The sequence below is a fragment of the Martes martes genome (assembly GCF_963455335.1).
Source record: "Martes martes genome assembly, chromosome: 18".
Lineage (NCBI taxonomy): Eukaryota > Metazoa > Chordata > Mammalia > Carnivora > Mustelidae > Martes > Martes martes.
In genome coordinates, this window is record NC_137906.1 from 38,949,507 (window position 1) to 38,967,799 (window position 18,293).

Genomic DNA, 18,293 nt, shown 5'->3' on the forward strand with positions numbered 1-18,293 from the left:
TCCCTGCAACAGGCCCCCCCACCCCTCCCCGTCTGGATGGAGCTGGTCTCCCGCCCTGATGCCCTGCCAGGCCGCCCGTTGTCACCTTGAGAAGGGCGCCGAGCTCCCTCCCCACAAGTTCCCTCAGACTCTGGCTGGGCCAGACCCAGAAAGGGACTTGGGCTCCTCCCTCCCGGAGCTCCTTAGAAAAGCAGGGGTTTTGTCCTTTCTCGTGCTCTGAAATGAAAGCAGCTGGAATGTTCCCAGTGTGTCAGACAACCAAGAACTCCACGTGTGAGTGAGGCAGAGCGCGACAGGGGGCTCCTGGGCAGGCTCACCAACACGGCTGCAGGTGAAGCCCCAGGCAGCGGGCCAGGTGCTGGAGATGCTGTAATACTGGCCATCTCAAACGTTCTCTGAGCTCGTTGTACAAACCCGGCTTCAGGTCCGGCCCGTGAGTCCAGTCCCTGTCTCCCAGTCTGCAGCCCCAGCCCAGTATTCAATATAATCCTTGGAGTCAAAGTTTTTTTTTGGAGCCAAAGTTTTTAACTAAAGACCCTTTCCTCGGGAGTTTGCGACCTAGAGCCTTCAGTCCTGGGAGACTTCCTGGAGGAGGTGACCTTGGGCCTGGGAGGGCAATGACTGACATGCCCCTTAGCAATGACCATCAGGAAATTTTAAGGAAGAAAAAGTGTCCTTACTTTCTGGACCTGGAGGTTCCTTAGCACACCTGGGGGCCACGGAGTGAGGTAGCTGGGAAGGAGGCAGAGGGAGGAGGGACGGGGGAGAGAGAGAATGAGAGAGAGACAGCACGAGAGAGGGTGCTCATAGACAGGCCTGGGGTTGGGGAGTAAGGGCCAAGGATTTTGCAGACTCCCTCTATTGCTGAATTTATAACATAAGGGCAAGAATTTAAAGTCAGGTGAGGGGTGGCCCGAATGGTGGGCTACTGAAGCCAAACTCTGAAACAGAAGCTCAAATGGGAGGCTGAGTGGGGTCGTTTTCTAGGGTGGCCTGTAACACGTTTATTCGAGATGGCCTTTGAGGTCGTGCCTCTTTGAAAGCAATCAAAGTTTCAGTCAGGCACTTGCATCACAACAGAGGAAAAAGCCCATCAGGGCTCACGCTCTGATCCACACTCGATCGCCCCCAACTCAGCTACTGGGGTGGCTGGCTTGCTGCAAGTAGGGTCAGCACGTTGCCACGCAGAAAATGCATTTCCACATAGGATTATGGTAGCAAATCCTATAAAAATTATAGGGGCAGTAGTCTGGAATGTCGTCTGTAGCCATTGTCCCAAACTTGGGAGGGCCTGGGGCTATGAAAACAGGCCGGTCAGGTCGTCCTGGGTGGGGGTGGGGGGCAGCTCAGGGGATCTGTTCAGGGATTTGGATAACACTACGAGATATTTTATTTTAAAGATTTTATTTATTTGACAGAGATCACAAGTAGGCAGAGGGGCAGGCAGAGAGAGAGAGAGAGAGGGGAGGAAGCAGGCTCCCTGTTGAGCAGAGAGCCCAACATGGGCATGGGGCTCGAACCCAGGACTCTGGGATCATGACCTGAGCTGAAGGCAGAGGCTTTAACCCACTGAGCCACCCAGGTGCCTCCACTGCTCTTTTAAGTCGGCTTTGCTGGAATCTTTCATAAGAAATCTCAGATTGAGGGGCGCCTGGGTGGCTCAGTGGGTTAAGCCACTGCCTTCGGCTCAGGTCATGATCTCGGGGTCCTGGGATCAAGTCCCACATCGGACTCTCCGCTCAGCGGGGAACCTGCTTCCTCGTCTCTCTCTCTCTCTCTCTGCCTGCCTCTCTGCCTGCTTGTGATCTCTCTCTGTCAAATAAATAAATAAAATCTTAAAAAAAAAAAAAAAAGAAATCTCAGATTGAACTTGGAAAAGCCTTTCCAGGCTAAGAAGCCAAGCCAAGAACTTTCTGTCCGACTTCACCTGGAAAGCCTACAGATCTGGGTGAATTCCTTTCTTCTTCAGGCTAAGAAGCCAAGCCAAGAACTTTCTGTCCGACTTCACCTGGAAAGCCTACAGATCTGGGTGAGTTCCTTTCTTCTTAGGTTCCTGGGCCTGTCAGGAGGCCGCCTTCCTTACTCACATGATATGGCTGTTGGGAATTCCCTTAGCAAGGTTATCAGGCTGATTTTCCCAAGGGTCTTTATTGGCTCCATAAAGTCAACCTTAAGTTCCTAAAGCTATCTGTTCATATCTGAGTCTACGCACATCTTTCTCAAATATGAAATTCCAGTCAAAGCCTTGGTGATATGACCAGTGTTTCCAGTAGTGTCCTGAAACAAGGGGAACAGATTCTTTTTTTTTTTAAGATTTTATTTATTTATTTGGCAGACAAAGATCACAAGTAGGCAGAGAAGCAGGCAGAGAAGCAGGCAGAGAGAGAGAGAGGAGGAAGCAGGCTCCCCACTGAGCAGAGAGCCCGATGCAGGGCTCGATCCCAGGACCCTGAGATCATGACCTGAGCTGAAAGCAGAGGCCTTAACCCACTGAGCCACCCAGGCACCCGGTCATAGCTAGTTTAAGAGGTTTCCTTAAATCTGGAAAACAAAAGATTAAAGAACCAGCAACATTTCAAACAAAAGCATAAAAATTTATAATCATCCCCATCAGTTCCGTCAGTCCCCTGAAATTAATTCCTGTTGATCTTGATCTTTTGCTGATGATGTTAGGAACCTAGGTTTTCTTTCGAGTTGTGTAAATTCTTTCACAGGTGAGTGATGTGATCTCAATTATCAGAAACCTGTATTCTAGAGAGCTGGTCGGTCCTTTCCAGGAATTTCTCTGAAGATGAAACAGTTTTGCAAAAGCATCCGAGTACAACAATAACTTTCTGTTTATGACAAAAGACTTAAAAACTGCACGTTTGAAGATCTGATGAGAGTTTGTTACAAGGCAATTGACAAGAAAATTTGGTTATTTTTGTGACATACAACATTTTAAGACGATAACTGGAATACAGACTGGTAATATACATCAGATTTTTAGGAGTTTCATATAATTTCTGGAAAACATATATTAATAACATACCCATATAAGGATATTAGTAAAGAACTTATAGCATAATTTTTTATAAAATCTTTATAAGCCACCCAGGCACTCCTAAAGCCTATTTTTATTTTTTTTAATTTTTTTTAAACACTATTGATATCTTTCTTTTTAAGATTTTACTTATTTATTTGACAGACAGAAATCACAAGTAGGCAGAGAGGCAGGCAGAGAGAGAGGAGGAAGCAGGCTCCCTGCGGAGCAGAGAGCCCGATGCGGGGCTGGATCCCAGGACCCTGGGATCATGACCTGAGCCGAAGGCAGAGGCTTTAACCCACTGAGCCACCCAGGCGCCCCTGTAAAGCCTATTTTTAAAGATTAAAAAAATTGGGGGTGTGTACCTGGGTGGTTCAGTTGGTTAAGCATCTGCCTTTGGCTCAGGTCATGATCTCAGGGTACTGGGAGGAAGCCCCATACCGGGCTGTCTGCTCAGCAGAGCGCCTGCTTCTCTCTCTCTCTCTCTCTGCTCATGCTCTTTCTCAAATAAATAAATAAAATCTTAATTTTTTAAAAATTAATCTCTACACCTAATCTGGAAATCAAGAGTGGTAGTCTCCGGAGACTGAGCCAGTCAGGCGCCCCAAGCCTATTTTTAAAACCCTTATAATAGCCATTCCATTTTTAGCCAACTGGACCATACAAGATCTCCTGCCCCCCAATTTCTCTCTCTCTTCTCAACTTTTTTTTTTTTTAATTTTTTAAGATTTTATTTATTTGACAGACAGAGATCACAAGTAGGCAGAGAGGCAGGCAGAGAGAGAGAGGAGGAAGCAGGCTCCCTGCTGAGCAGAGAGCCCGATGCTGGGCTCCATCCCAGGACCCTGGGATCACAACCTGAGCTGAAGGCAGAGGCTTTAACCCACTGAGCCACCCAGGCTCCCCTCTTCTCAACTTTCTATGTGCATAGTTTGTTCTTTATTTTCCCCTTTCTCATTCTGAAATAATCAGCTTTACTTTAGGACAAAATTACTCTTGGGACACGTGGCTGGCTCAGTCGATGGAGATTGTGACTCTTGATCTTGGGATTGTGAGTTCGAGCCCCACGTTGGAATCAGAGATTGCTTAAAAACAGGGCCAAAAACCCGGAAAAAAAAAACAAAACAGGACAAAATTGGGGCACCTGGGTGGCTCAGTCAGTTGAGCATCTCCCTTTGGCTCGGGTCATGATCGTGGGGTCCTGGGATTGAGCCCCACATCGGGCTCCCTGATCAGCAGGGAACCTGCTTCTCTGTCTCTCTCTGCCTGCCTCTCTGCCTACTTGTGCTCTCTATCTCACTGTCAAGTAAATAAATTAAAAAAAAAAAGACAAAATTACTTTCTTTTTCCTTATTATTTCCAGTAGTTTAAATGGCATACGGTAACTAAGTTCTTAATCCTTAGAAAACTTAATTTCTACTGCAAACTAAGAAGTATGCAATTGTGAACTGCTACACAGTATCTCTTATTTATTTATATATATTTTAAAAGATTTTATTTATATAACACAGAGAGAGATCACAAATAGGCAGAGAGGCAGGGAAGCAGGCTCCCCACTGAGCAGAGAGCTCGATCCCAGCACCCTGAGATCATGACCTGAGCCAAAGGCAGAGGCTTAACCCACTGAGCCCCCCAGGCAGCCCATACACAGTATCTCTTAGATTGTCAAACTTATGGCCTTTGTCATGTTTTCCCTTTGGTGTGGCCACTGGTTTCCAGGTGCAAGGCTCCACGACTCTTCTGGTTAAGGACGCGTAGTCCGGGCGTGGCCACAGACTCGTCTCCTGTCCTGCTCACCGAGGGGCACCTCTTCCTTGCGCTTTCAGCCCTAGCCTCCCCTTGGGCAGGGCCACCAGCCTTGTGATCCAGCCACCCTAGCTCTCCTCGGCCTTGAGATGTGGAGCACCGTCACGCACATTAAGTCAATTAAGGCCTTTATAATTAGTGGTCTCATCATCTCGGCAGACCACAGGGCCTTGATCACGATCATCGGATAATTATGGCAGCTGTGACCTTTTGGGGTTGGATCCTGCAGGCAACACATGACAGAGGCAATTTGCAAAAACACAAAACAGCATGAACCACTGCCAGCAAGTGGTGCAAGTTTTCCAGGTGGCGCTCCCCACCCGAGCGAGTGAGAAGGCCAGGCGGCTGCAGGTGAAGACATTCCCCTCAGCGGAGCGCAAAGGCCATCACGCAACCTGCCAGCTTCCGTTGTTCCGGTTGCTACGCGTGTGGGTCGGAGCTGATCAATGCCCAGTGTTGTGGCTGCACCAGCCCTTGAGGTTCTTACCGTGATGCAAGATAGTCTCCGGCCACCACCCATCAGGAGCCTGCGGGGTGGGGGGAGGTTTATTCCCTCAGGACCAGGAAATCATAAACACCCCTGGGGCCATGCAGCGCCGTCTCTAGGCTCACAGGCCTGGGGTTCTGCTTTGGCTGGGTCCACGGTGCAGGGGTGCAGGCCTCGGGGGTTTGAGCTTACTCCTTATTGCTGAATTTAAAACACAGTTGGAGGAATTTAAAGCCAGGGGGCAGGGGGCATGGAGAAGTCGTCAGGGTCAGTTACTGAGATCAACCAAACTCTAAGCCTCAGCTGGGGGAGGTGGCCTGGCTCATTAATTCGGCTGGAACCGTGTTTGAGATAACCGGGTCTTTTTTATTTTCCCAAGCGGTGCCACTTTGAAATGGATGCTTTGTCAGGCACCTGCATTACCAAACCAAACCAAAGCGGGCTATCCCCGCTGACACTACAGAAGCATGTAGGTTTTCCCCATCTTTTTGTATTAGAAATTGTGCCGACAGTGTACTTGGAAGCTCTCCTCAGCTGGACCTTCAGCCGCAGGCAACTCTGCGGCCCCTCCAGCAAGTGGTTCCCTAGTGGCTCTGGGGGCTCTGCAGGGCGGGGCTAAGGTGTTGCCAGGTGGTGGGAGGCCATTTTGTATTTTCTAATTTTATAAGTGATGGGATTTGGCTGATCTTTCACCTTTCAGTGTTGTGTTTTTTTTTTTTTTTTAAGATTTTATTTATTTACGAGAAGGAACACAAGCATGGTGGGGGGCAGCCGGAGAGGGAGAAGCAGGCTCCTCGCTGAGCCTGATATGCGCCTGGATTCCAGGACACAGGAATCAGGATCTGAGCCACCCACTCGCCCTCCCGGTATTTTTAAATACAAAAGTGCTATACCTGATAGTCATAATTCACCTGAATTTTCATAAAACAATCCTAAGAAAATAAAGTTACTGCTTTTATTTCATTTTTTAAAAAAGATTTTATTTATTTATTTGACAGAGAAATCACAAGTAGGCAGAGAGGCAGGCAGAGAGAGGGGGAAGCAGGCCTTCCCGATGTGGGGCTCAATCCCACAACCCTGAGATCATGACCTGAGCCAAAGGCAGAGACTTAACCCACTGGGCCACCCAGGCGCCCCTTCATTTTATTTTTTAAGTTTATTTTATTTTTTTTTAAGTGATCTCTCTACCCAACATGGGACTCAAACTCACCACCTGGAAATCAAGAAGTGCATACGCTTCCAACTGAGCCAGCCAGGCACCCCTAAAGTTATTGCTTTGATTTGATTTATGTATTTTTAATTTTTTTTAAAGATTTATTTGAGAGAGAGCAAGCACGTGGTCACATTTGAGCAGGGGGAAGGGAAGAGAGAGAATAATCCTCCAGCAGACTCCCCAGGTAAGCGTGGACACCCATGCAGCATTCAACCCCAGGACCCCGAGATCACAACCTGAACAGAAACCAAAAGCCAGATGATCAACCTACAGCCACCCAGGTGTCTGAAGTTATTGCTTTTAAAGCTGCAGAAACTCCCAAAGTTTAGACAGTGTTCATTCGAAGGAGTGGTGGGGGGACAGTACGGACCCGGGCCAGGGCGTGCTGCACAAAGGCTGCCACGTGCAGCAAAGGAGGCAATGCCCCAGACGCTGCAGACTGGGACTGTCCCTGCGGCCTGCGCCAGGACTTCCCCGGTCGGGCTCCATTAAAATTAAAAACCTTTGTGCATGAAAGGATACTATCAAAACAGGAGAAACAACCCACAGGATGGGAGGAAATAGTCACAAATCAGAAATCTGATGAGGAATTAATACCCATGATATATAAAGGACTCCTATAACTCAACAGTAAAAACAAAACGAGCCTCCCCCCAAAACCAAAAAACCCATTTAAAAAAATGGACGAAGGACAAACAGACATTTCTCCAAGGAGATATTCAAATGAACAAAAAGCACAGGCAAAGAGCCCCTGAGTCCGCAGAGAAATGCAAATCGAAGCCGCAAGGACACCCACTGGCATGGCCGGAGTGGAAAAGACAGATGGCAAGTGTCATGAGGGTGTGCAGCCTGGGACCCTCGTCTGCTGCCGGCGGGGATGTGAAACGGTGCGTCCCCAGGGGAAACCAGTGTGGTAGTTCCTCAACAAGTTCAATGTAGAGTTCTGTATTGCTGGGTCACCTAATCCTAGCTGCACACCCAAGAAGTAAAAACACGTGTCCACACAAAATTGTATGCCGGCATTCATAGAATTATTCACTATAGCCACAGTGTGGACACCCAAACGCCCATCAGTGAATGACCGGACACACAGTGTGGTCGGCCCGTGCAATGGGATGCGTCGGGCCGTGAGAAAGAATGAGATTCCTGACACCCGCCACGACGCGGACAACCCTTGAGAACACGATGCTAAATGCAACGCGCCAGACACAAAAGGAGAAACACGGTGTGATTCCATCCATGGGGTACCTAGACAGGCACACTTATAGGACAGAAAATAGAAGAGAGGTTACTGGGGCTGGGGGAAGGAGGAAGAGAGGAGTTATTGTTAACAGGGTCAGCGTTTCAGTTCGGATGATGAAAAAATTCTGGACACAGATGGTGGTGATGGCTGCAAGACACTGTGACTGGCTTAAAGGCACTGAACTGGATGCTAATGGTTAACACGGTATATTTTATGTACATTTTACCAATATACTGAAATATCGTTTCTCACATTACGGTAGCAGAATTTGGAAAGTACAGCAACCCATTTTGCTGGCGAGGCTGTGGGAGAGCAGGCCTTCTCATATTCTGCTTCTGGAAGGAAGCTGTCATTACCAAAAAAAAATAAGTGTCCTTACCTTTTTTTTTTTTTCCCTTTTTTTTTTTAAGATTTTATTTATTTATTTGACAGAGAGAGAGATCACAAGTAGGCAGAGAGGCAGGCAGAGAGAGGGGGGAAGCAGGCTCCCTGCTGAGCAGAGAGCCCAATGTGGGGCTAGATCCCAGGACCCTGAGATCATGACCTGAGCTGAAGGCAGAGGCTTTAACCCATTGAACCACCCAGGCGCCCCAACCTTTTCTTTTTTTTTAAGATTTATTTATTTTACCACCTAGGTCTACTCACCCACTGTTCCTTGCACTGGCTGAGTGACACAGAGAGAGAGAGAGAGGCTGTGTGTGTGGATAGTTGGCCGACAGAGGAACAGGCAGAGAAGTGGACCCACCACTGGTGGGGGTGGGGAGGAGCCTGCCTGGGGCATAACCCTGAGATCAGGAATCAAGCCAAAATCGGGAGTTGAATGCCCAACCCACTGAGCCATCTAGGCACCCCCTGTGTCTTTACCATTAGCCTTAGCAATGCTAATTCCAGAAATTTACCTTGAAGGTACGTCCTCAACAACATGAAAATGCCTCTGACCTGGTTACTCATGGCAGCTTGTGATCACAAAATCCTGGAAACAATTTGGATGTTCATACAGGGAAGCGCAGTTGAATGAAAAATCCATCCACACAGCTCTGTGAACTGATGTGGAATGATTTCCAGGCTCTGTTGCTAAGCGAGGAAAGGGAAGTGTGAAGGAGTATCTACAACGTGCTACCTTTGTGTACAAAAGAAGGGGAATTAAGAAAATAAACATTTGCCTCCTCACTGGAGTATAGAGAAAGCTAGGAAAGAAAACCCAAAGAGGACCGAGATTGATTTCAGAAGGCAGTTGGCAGGACTTGAATGGAGAGACAGAATTCGAGAGAAGCCATTTCTCTGAATAGACCTTTTTGTCCAGACCTGACTTTTGAAACTATGTTATCATTTTACGTATCTCAAAAAATAAAATAAAATCTTCAAGGATGGGAGAAAAATAAATCCCCAAATTTAATACAAACAGAAACAAATAAACCAAAGCATTCTTTCAAATGAATAACATAAACACACTCAAGGCTGAGAAAGAACAAAACCAGTAACTCAAGTAACTTTTGAACGTAGTATTTGGAGCCTATGCCACCGGGCTAAAGACAAAAAGAATGTAAACAAACACTTGGTTCTAACTGCAACTGGGAGGCTTCCCCCCCCCACCCCCCAAATACAGATGAAAAATTCTGAAGCTACTTTTTGGAATTCTGGCAAACTGAACCCACAGATAAAGGAAACCAAGTCCCTCGGGACTGGAAAGTGGGGTTACAAATACTGAGTGGGAGAACAAAGAATGACCCTACAGGACTGGGTCGGGATTAAAGACGGTGGGAACTCGTGCATGTGCGCATCCCATCCATTTCCCAGCTCTGTTCTGCAGGAGGTAATGATGCCACAGCTACTCCGAGCGCACAGCAGAGAAACCACACTGACCACCCTTCCTAAACACCTGAACACCGGAAGGCAGGTACCTTTTCACGCTATGCAGGGAACAGAGCATCACTTCCGTGGTCCCTCCTGCCCAAAGCGTGGAACCTGACATCAGGCTAAACATCAGGCAGGTCCAACTTGAGGAACAACAGTTAAATCAGGTCTGCGGGCTACTGTACCGTTTCAGTCTTATTCTCCTGATACTGGAAACTGGGCTGTGGACGCGTTAGGGAATTCACCCCTCTCGCCACAAAAAAGGTTGACCGCTTATCCAGGGGTGGTCCCGAGCAGCCAATCAAACGCGCGGATGGACACAATTCAGGACAGAACAACGGGTGAATGCAGGCAAGGGTCATCACGGAGACGAGAGCTCACTGGACAAGGTGGGTTCTAAGACACCGCCAGCTCGGGCGCAGAACTAGGCTCCGCCAGAGTCCCCTGGGTCACTCGGAGGGGTTCCGCTCATGCGGGCGGGATCCGCAGGTGCCCAGGGTTCTAACAAGGCCCCAGGGGCGGCCGGCGCTCCCACACGGACCGGCGGGCCTTCCTATTCCAGCTCCCGAGATCGGGCAGGTTAAAAAGGAAATTTGCTAACAGCCAACACAGAGCCCCAAACCCAAAGGGACTGCCGCCCACCGGGTCCCCGAGAGGGTGCCAGACCCCGCCACCATGACCGGCACCGCCAAGGGCGAGCCCAAGGTCGGCGGGCAGACGGCGGGGTCTGAGCCCGGCTGCTTTCGGCTCTGCTTTGAGACAGCACAGCGGGTTCTCAGCCTAAAAAAACCCGGTCTCTAAAAAGGTCACGGGGGACATATTGCATGGGGTGAAAAATTAAGGGTGTTTGTGATGTTTCTGCCCTGACACGTTGAGGCCGATGCGGGTTCTGGAGAACATGGCGTCGCGGCCCGGCCGCCTTACCCGGAGGTACTAGCACGAAAATCATCCCCAAGGGCAGCCAGCCTGGTCCGGCACCGTCCGCAGCGTGGAAGCTGCCAACACCTCGGCCAGCTGCTGTGGCCTTCGCCTCAGGCCCTGGCCCTGAACCTGGGCTCTGAAGTTAGGTGTCGGCCCGCCGCTTGGGGGTCTGCGGGGGCTTCTCCCGGGTGCGGAAGGCCGGGTGCGACGCGGCCGCGGGGGTGCCGTGCTCACACCGAAACAGCTCTGTCGCAGGCCGCGGACCATCAACTCCAAACATGGGGAAACAAAATGGCGGCCGTGTCCCCGGCCGAAGCCACATACGGGCTCCGCGGCACACAGGACCTACAACTCCCAGAGTGCTCTGGGTCGAAAGTGAGGGGGCTGGGAGCGCGCTAGCGTCCCTCGATGTGGCGCGAAGCTCTGTGCCCCGCCCCCTCCCGGCGGAAACCCTCTGGAATACGTGGCCTGCTCCGGGCCGCTCACCCGCCCTTCTTCGCACTGGCCGAAGGGATTCGTAGTTTATTGGTAGCGGCGTTGACCCTCTCTCGGGTCTTAAGAAACTACAGTTCCCGATGTGACTTCGGCGCTTGCGCACAACGCCGCAGGGCGTACTACGGTTCCCGGCGGGCCCTGCGACGCGCGCGGGTGCGTGCTGACGCGCTTAGCTGGTCGTGCTGACGTGCAGCGTGGCCCAGGCGGGGTGCGAGTGGCGCAGTCGGAGCCCGCTGCGGCCCCTGAGGAAGCGAGGAGGCGTCGGTGTCGGCTGAGGCGGGCGGACCGGCGAGGCGAGGCGGCAGCTCCAGGCCCTGAGGGACTCGGGAGCTTGACCAGCGGCAGCGGCAGCACCTCTCCCCCTCGGAGGCGGCGGGCGGAGGCGGCGGCGGCGGCGGGTGAGAGGGTGAGGGAGCGCGCGAGCCGGGTGGGGGAGGGGCGGCGGCCCCCGGCGCGAGGCCAAAGCGCGCGGAGAACGGTCCAGGCCGCCGCGCGCACGCGCGCTCGCCGCCCCTAGCTCACGCGGACGCCCTCGCCTGCCTGCCTCCCCTCCCCCTCTCGCCTTCCTTCGGTTCCTGTCGCGCGCGGGCTTTTACTGCTCTTCCCCTCCCCCATGGCAACGGATCGCGCCGCCGACTGCTCTCGGGTTCGCGCGCGCTCGCGACGAGGAGGGGGGAGCGCGCGCCTCGGCTTCTCGCCTCCCCCACGCGTGCGGCCGAGGCGGCTCTCCCGCGGCTGCCCCTTCCGACATTTTCTCGGCGGGGAGGCGGCGGCGGGGCTCTGTTCCTGGATCTCTTCCCCCGAGTCTCGCCGGCCTCTGGCTTCCCCGTCCCTCCCGCGGGCTTGCGGTCCGGCGCGGAGCCTCCCAGACTCCTGGGCGCCACGCAGCCCCCTCCCCCATGCCTGAAGGCCGAAAATAGGCCTTGGCGGCCCCGCCGCTGCAGGGAGGCCTCGACTCGGTGCCCCGCGTATTGGGGCCCTTCAGACTCGTTACTGTTTGTCTCGAACCGGTAGGGCGAGGAGAGCTCCAAACCTTGGTTTGGTTTTGTTTCGTTTTTTTTTTTTTGAGAGACGTTCGGCTCAGGTACGTAAAGGCAGACTATGTGCTGCTTTTCTTAATTTTTAAAAAAAATTTCCACTTTTTATCGTCGTCTTGAAAGTTGTGCTAAAGCCGGGGAGGCCGTTGGAGCCCTTCCTTGGGGAAGAAAGCGCTGGGTCCCGATGTAGGCATTACTTGGCACCCAGCTCTCCGGAGCGGAGCCCTCGTCCGCGCTCACGGCTTCTAAGATGTCGTCTGTGCCAGAAATTCGGGAAGAGCGTCTCGTTGCCTTTTAAGTGTGTGGTTGTGGGTCTCGTCTTGAACTACTATTTCAGATTTGTGGGGTTCCCCCAGCGTCTGCCCTGCTACCGAAATGCCCTCTTAGGAGCTTCCGTATTAGGTCCATTTTCCCGCACACCCACGTCCTTGTTTCTGGTGCGTTTGTTGAGTGTCTCAGTATTGAATTTCCAGATTGTCTTCTCTCTCTTTGTTAGTTTGGCGTCGTGATTTTAACTTCCCAACAAAAGAAATCCTGTTGTCTTGCTTTGCAGCTTATTTTTATTTTCTGACTTCAGCCTGGGTGACTTGGATGCTCACAGTGTGGCACCGAGTTAAGAATGCCTGTTTTATAAAGTTAATTGGTTTTGGTGATTTCTCTGTGTGTGGGTGTTGCACTTTGGTCCTTTCTTTTAGTGTTTTGAGGACTGCATCGGAAGCAGTGGGCTGTTTTTTTGGGGGGTTCCCTAAAAGTTCTCCAGTTCGTTGTGTTTTAATACCCTTTTAGCAGCTAATGGTTTTCCCTTCTAAGGGAGTGGGAGGACTTTTGTGTGAGGTATGGAAGTGTGGGTGAGTGGTTAGGCTGAGGAAATAATTGTCAGCATTCTGTAAGGGAGGCAGAAATTAGGTGGGCTTTAGAGAGGCAAAGAAGGACCTAGGTTTAGGGTAGGGAGGATTGGTAGTTGAGAAAGCAAAAGGGAAGGTTGGAAGGTACAGAAACTGACTTTTGTGTTGTAAAGAGATTTTTCTTATTTTGTGCATTTCCATTTTCTTTTCCTAGATGAAGCCTTATTTGTGACTACTTTACCTTAGTGTAGTTTTCTCTTTGTTTTCAGCCCTCTTGAGTGCTACTGGGGTTGGGCAAGGATCCAGCCTTTAGAGTTTGGAGATAGAGATACAAGCAGTTCTGGAATTGGGCAATTTTCCTTCCATTCATTGTCTCCCTGTACTTAAATTTTTGTTGTTGTTGGTCTTAGTTTGTTTTTCCAGGTGTTTTTATGGTGTTTTTTTATTCTGGAGTTTTCAAAACATAACGTTTCTTTTTTATCTAATTTTATCTCTTTTAATCTCTTCACTTGTTCCTTGGGGTAGTCTTCCCTCATGTTTATGCTTTGTGAAGCTGTCTACAACAGGGTGAGATTGGGGAAGAAACAAAGTGTATATAGTAGGGAAAAGGGATAGAGTATGTGTAAGTAAGAAACGTAACCAGAAGAATGGGGGCTTGAGGGCTCATTCCGAGCCATGCTGGAGGTTGGGACAGGTTGAGAGGAGAGAACGTGGTAGAAGGTGTGGAGATGAGATGAGAAGGTTAAGGCAGGGCTGGGAGAGAAACTCTAGGAAGTGAGTGAGATACAGGGGTTCATAGGGAAAGCTGACATTCGTTAGTGAAGGGGGAGTATAAAGAGTGGGGGGCGGCGTCTGAATAAGTTTAGGGCAAGGAGCGTAGACAGTATGGGAACAGTTGGAGCAGAGAAGGCTGATTTGATGTATTCAGAGCATTGAGTTAAAAACAGGTGATGTTTAAGAGGAGCTAATGAGACTTGGGTGAGCTGCAAATCATGTAAGAGATCCTGTTGGGAAGGAAATCAAAGGAATAAGATACAGGTGGGTTAGTTGATAGGTGCTTGTAAATATTTGGAATCAAAGAAATGGTCCCTTCCTTCTGGGAGATAAAGTAAAAGAGGATTATGTATTCTAGGTTCATGTGTTTCTGATATGCATACCGGCCTTTATTCTTCAGTTTGAGGCTGTACAGGACATTTGACTTATATGAGGAGCCAGTCAGTCCACCTGGTCAAGTACATAGGGGTCGTTCAGTCTGTTTTGTTTTCATAACAGGGTAGTCTGAAATTCTCAGGTCTGCTCTTAGAAGAATCTTTGAACTTGGACCGTGGGCCTTAGTTGCCACAGATCTGTGGTGGTGGTGGTTCCCTGTTTGGAGGCCTCAGACACCAGATGTTAGGGATGAGATTAGTTGGTGGAGACATCTCTTGTGCTATTGGGGCTGGAGAATAAAGAGGCAATGTGGAGAAATTTGAAAGAAACAGGTTTCTTGTTTCCTTAGGGTGGAAAAGAAGAACATCTAGGTGCAAATAGAAATGGAAATAGCTCTTGCCCTTTGGGGGAAAAGGCTGTAAGAGCTGGGCTGTGATTTTAATGGAGAGTATGGGAAGGGTGAGGAAGGGTTTTTGTTAGGAGACCAGGAGGATTATGCAGCTAAAGGAGGTTTAGCGAGATTCATGCTGAAATAGGGATGAAGGAGAACAAGGATTTGGGTGGTGGTAAGTGGTTAGTTTGGGGTCAGGGGCCTGACCCGTGTTTCCCCGCTCCCCCTCAGGAGCGGTGGTGCCCCCCCGGGCACGGGGCCATGTACAACGGGATCGGGCTGCCGACGCCCCGGGGCAGCGGCACCAACGGCTACGTCCAGCGCAACCTGTCCCTGGTGCGGGGCCGCCGGGGTGAGCGGCCTGACTACAAGGGAGAGGAGGAACTGCGGCGCCTGGAGGCTGCCCTGGTGAAGCGGCCTAATCCTGACATCCTGGACCACGAGCGCAAGCGGCGCGTGGAGCTGCGATGCCTCGAGCTGGAGGAGATGATGGAAGAGCAGGGGTGAGGGGAGGGCTGGGGGAGAGCCAAGCACTGAGTGAGTGCAGAGCTGGGGGAAATTAGGTGGGACGTAGGGCGTTTAGGGCTGGTTGAAGAGGCCTGGAGAGGAGTTGAAGGAGGGGAGGAGATAAAGGAGCTAGTGAATGGAAAGGAGTTAAGGGACAGCTCAAGGTGGGAGATGAGGAAACTGTGACAAGAGGAAGCCTCAGGAAGTCTGAATTATTTAGGTGGAGGCACATGGGGAAAGAAGGGAGTCAACAGAGAAACATAAATGTGCTTTAAGGGGAGAGGTGGGGAAGCAGGTACCAGGGAGGAGAAGAGTTGAGGTATAAGCTGACAGGTGTTGTCATTGGTAGAGAAGAGGAAGGTAAATGGATCTAAGGATTGAGGCCTTGGAACGTACTGAAGGCAGGAAAACAGGAATTGGAATAATATCTGGATAAGAGGAGATCATGGGTTCAGTAGGGAAGTGAAATTTTGGAAAGGGGGTGCAGTCAGGCAGAAGACCTTTTAGAGCAGTGGTTTTCAAACTTGAGCAGTGGCACCCTTTTTACACAATGTACTTTTGGAATCTCAGGAAATACCTGTTGTTGAAGTTGGGGAGGAGCACCTAGAACTCGCTTAACTTTCCTCTTTTGGCCCCTGGAGTGTGGCATGTTTAAAATCCACTGTTCTAGAGGCTACAGTCAGTGGAGAGGAGAAAGATAACAGGAAAAGATCAGAAAGATTTAAGAGAAAGGCCCTTTGGGTGACAGTGAGTGAAAAGCTTTATGTGTGCATGGAAAGGGAAGGGATCCTCCTGGGAATGAGGAAACTGTAAACCTGGGACTGGGGAAAGTGCTTAGTCTAGTTTTAACCCTGAAGGGATTTGTTCTTTAGGTACGAGGAACAGCAAATTCAGGAAAAAGTGGCTACTTTTCGACTCATGTTGCTGGAGAAGGATGTGAACCCTGGGGGCAAGGAAGAGACCCCAGGACAGAGGCCAGCGTGAGTGTTTTCACTGTCACTTACTTCCTCTGGACTACAAGTAGTTGTTTATATTCTCCTCCTTATCTTGTACTTTTTCCCTGCCCTCATCTTCTTTCCCAGTCCCATTGAACTCCCTACAGTTGTGTGAATATTACTCTGCTCTTCGCTAATTCCTTCTGACCTTTGCCTTATTTTTCCCCTAGGGTAACTGAGACTCACCAGTTGGCAGAACTGAATGAGAAGAAAAATGAGCGACTCCGTGCTGCCTTTGGCATCAGTGATTCCTATGTGGACGGCAGCTCTTTTGATCCTCAGCGTCGTGCTCGAGAAGCTAAACAACCAGCTCCAGAGCCCCCTAAACCTTACAGGTACTTAAGGCCAAGACACCCATGCCAGCTCCTTTTCTTGATTCTGAGTACTCTGGTTTTTGTTTTTGTGGGGTTTTTTTGGACTGTTTCTTATCAAACTGTTGAGATTCTGTTGTTTTGAAGTTGAAGTGTTTAAAATTTGTTGTAGCACTTAACCCTGCTTCATTTTGTCTTTCCCCAAGCCTTGTCCGGGAGTCCAGCAGTTCCCGCTCACCAACCCCAAAGCAAAAGAAGAAAAAAAAGAAGAAAGATAGAGGACGGTAAGTTAGTTGGGAAGTTACTCTAATAGCCAGAGAACCAATCCTGTCATTTTCTTTTCTCTTTCTGGAAATAGAGAGTTCTTGGAAGCAGGTGAGAGTTGTCACATAAATCAGGGAAGATGGGGGGTGCCTGGGTGGCTCAGTGGGTTAAAGCCTCTGCCTTCGGCTCAGGTCGTGATCTCAGGGTCCTGGGATCGAGCCCTGCATCAGGCTCCCTGCTCGGCGGGTAGCCTGTTTCCCCCCCTCTCTCTGCTTACTTGTGATCTCTCTCTGTCAAATAATATCTTTAAAATAAAAAAAATCAGGGAAGATGCAGTTTCCATTCTGATTTGAGTTGGGGAATGAATATGTATGTTTTTTCGGTGTGGAAAGGTTGATTCTGCATTTTTGTCAACTAAGAGTTAACCAGCAATATCTTAAATTGTATTTTCTTCATTTTGAGATTTGTTGCTTTATGCTAGAGAGATGCTTCTTGGGGAGTAAATAAGTCTGCGAAACTGGTGTGCCTTTTTTTTTTTTTTAAGAAGCCTCCTTTGGGGGTAATTGTAAGTGGGAGGGTGAGGGAAGGAGCTGAGCAAAATGACTTTGTTTTTAAACCCATCTTTAGCAGGTCAGAGAGCAGCTCTCCTCGACGGGAGAGGAAGAAGAGCTCTAAGAAGAAGAAGCACAGGTATGAGGTGGGAGTATATGGAGTGATTGGAGAGGCTTGATTAGTCCAGACAGAGGTATTGGTTCATTTTTTTTTTTTTCTTTTCTTCCCCCTCTAACAGGTCAGAGTCTGAATCCAAAAAACGGAAGCATAGGTAAGAGTTTTTTGGGGCATAAGGGGCATAGTGGCATATGGAATGGTGAGCCCCATTGGCCTTGCCTGTTCTCCAGGGGGTTTCTTGAAATATAGTTCAATTTTTCGGTCTTGCGCTGTTAATAACTTCCCTGATTCTTGCCATTTCGCTTTTGGCTTTATTTTTAAATTATTATTTTTAATAATCTCACTTATATTGTCAGGTCTCCCACTCCAAAGAGCAAACGTAAATCTAAGGACAAGAAGAGGAAGCGGTAAGTGAATTTGTGTGGATTGGAGGGTAATTAATAGGCCTAGCAAGTAGATAAAGGCTACCTGGTGGGGGATAGAGAAGAATTAATTATGTCCTTGACTGATGGTGGAGGGTTGAGAGATGGATGAGGAGAATCCAGTACAAGTGTGACAGTGAGTTGTGGTGACCTTCCTTCAGGTCTCGAAGTACAACACCAGCCCCCAAGAGCCGCCGGGCCCACCGTTCAACATCTGCTGACTCTGCTTCCTCTTCTGATACTTCCCGTAGTCGGTAAGGGGTGGTCCAGGAGGAAGGGAGGGAGAGGGACTTGTGGGTTAATCAATTTAATATTTATTGAGCGCCCACGGTGTGCTAGGCGCTGCACAGACCATTCGGAAGACACGGTCCCTGCCCTCTAGGAGCTGACAGGCTAAAGCAACAGGATGGACAGACATATACATTTCCCCTTCTCTTTTTTTTTTTGTTTTTGTTTTTGTTTATTTTGTTATTTTTTGTTTTGTTCTGATGTATATGGACTGCCAGAATAGGGGGGGTGGTGGTTTGTTCGTGGTGTCTGGGGGAGGAAGGAATCCTTACCCTGGCTTCCTTAATCGGGGAAGGCTTCCTGAAGGAGGTGGGCTCAGAGGTGAGTTGTGAATGAAGTGGGTAGGGAATGGGCAGGGTGGAGGGTTTGGG

At 49.6% G+C, this 18,293-nt stretch overlaps 1 protein-coding gene across 1 annotated transcript; it reads left to right on the forward strand.

Annotated features, from left to right (window-relative positions):
* The first annotated feature begins 11,184 nt into the window (after positions 1–11,184).
* LOC308359465 (serine/arginine repetitive matrix protein 2-like) lies at positions 11,185–18,147 on the forward strand. Its single transcript, XM_080830523.1, has 10 exons — positions 11,185–11,442; positions 14,698–14,969; positions 15,846–15,953; positions 16,139–16,303; positions 16,486–16,563; positions 17,171–17,233; positions 17,334–17,366; positions 17,569–17,619; positions 17,796–17,888; positions 17,974–18,147. Exons 2-10 carry the CDS (start codon positions 14,728–14,730, stop codon positions 18,014–18,016), a joined length of 876 nt encoding a protein of 291 aa, XP_080686649.1. The 5' UTR covers positions 11,185–11,442; positions 14,698–14,727; the 3' UTR covers positions 18,017–18,147.
* The last annotated feature ends 146 nt before the right edge of the window (positions 18,148–18,293 follow it).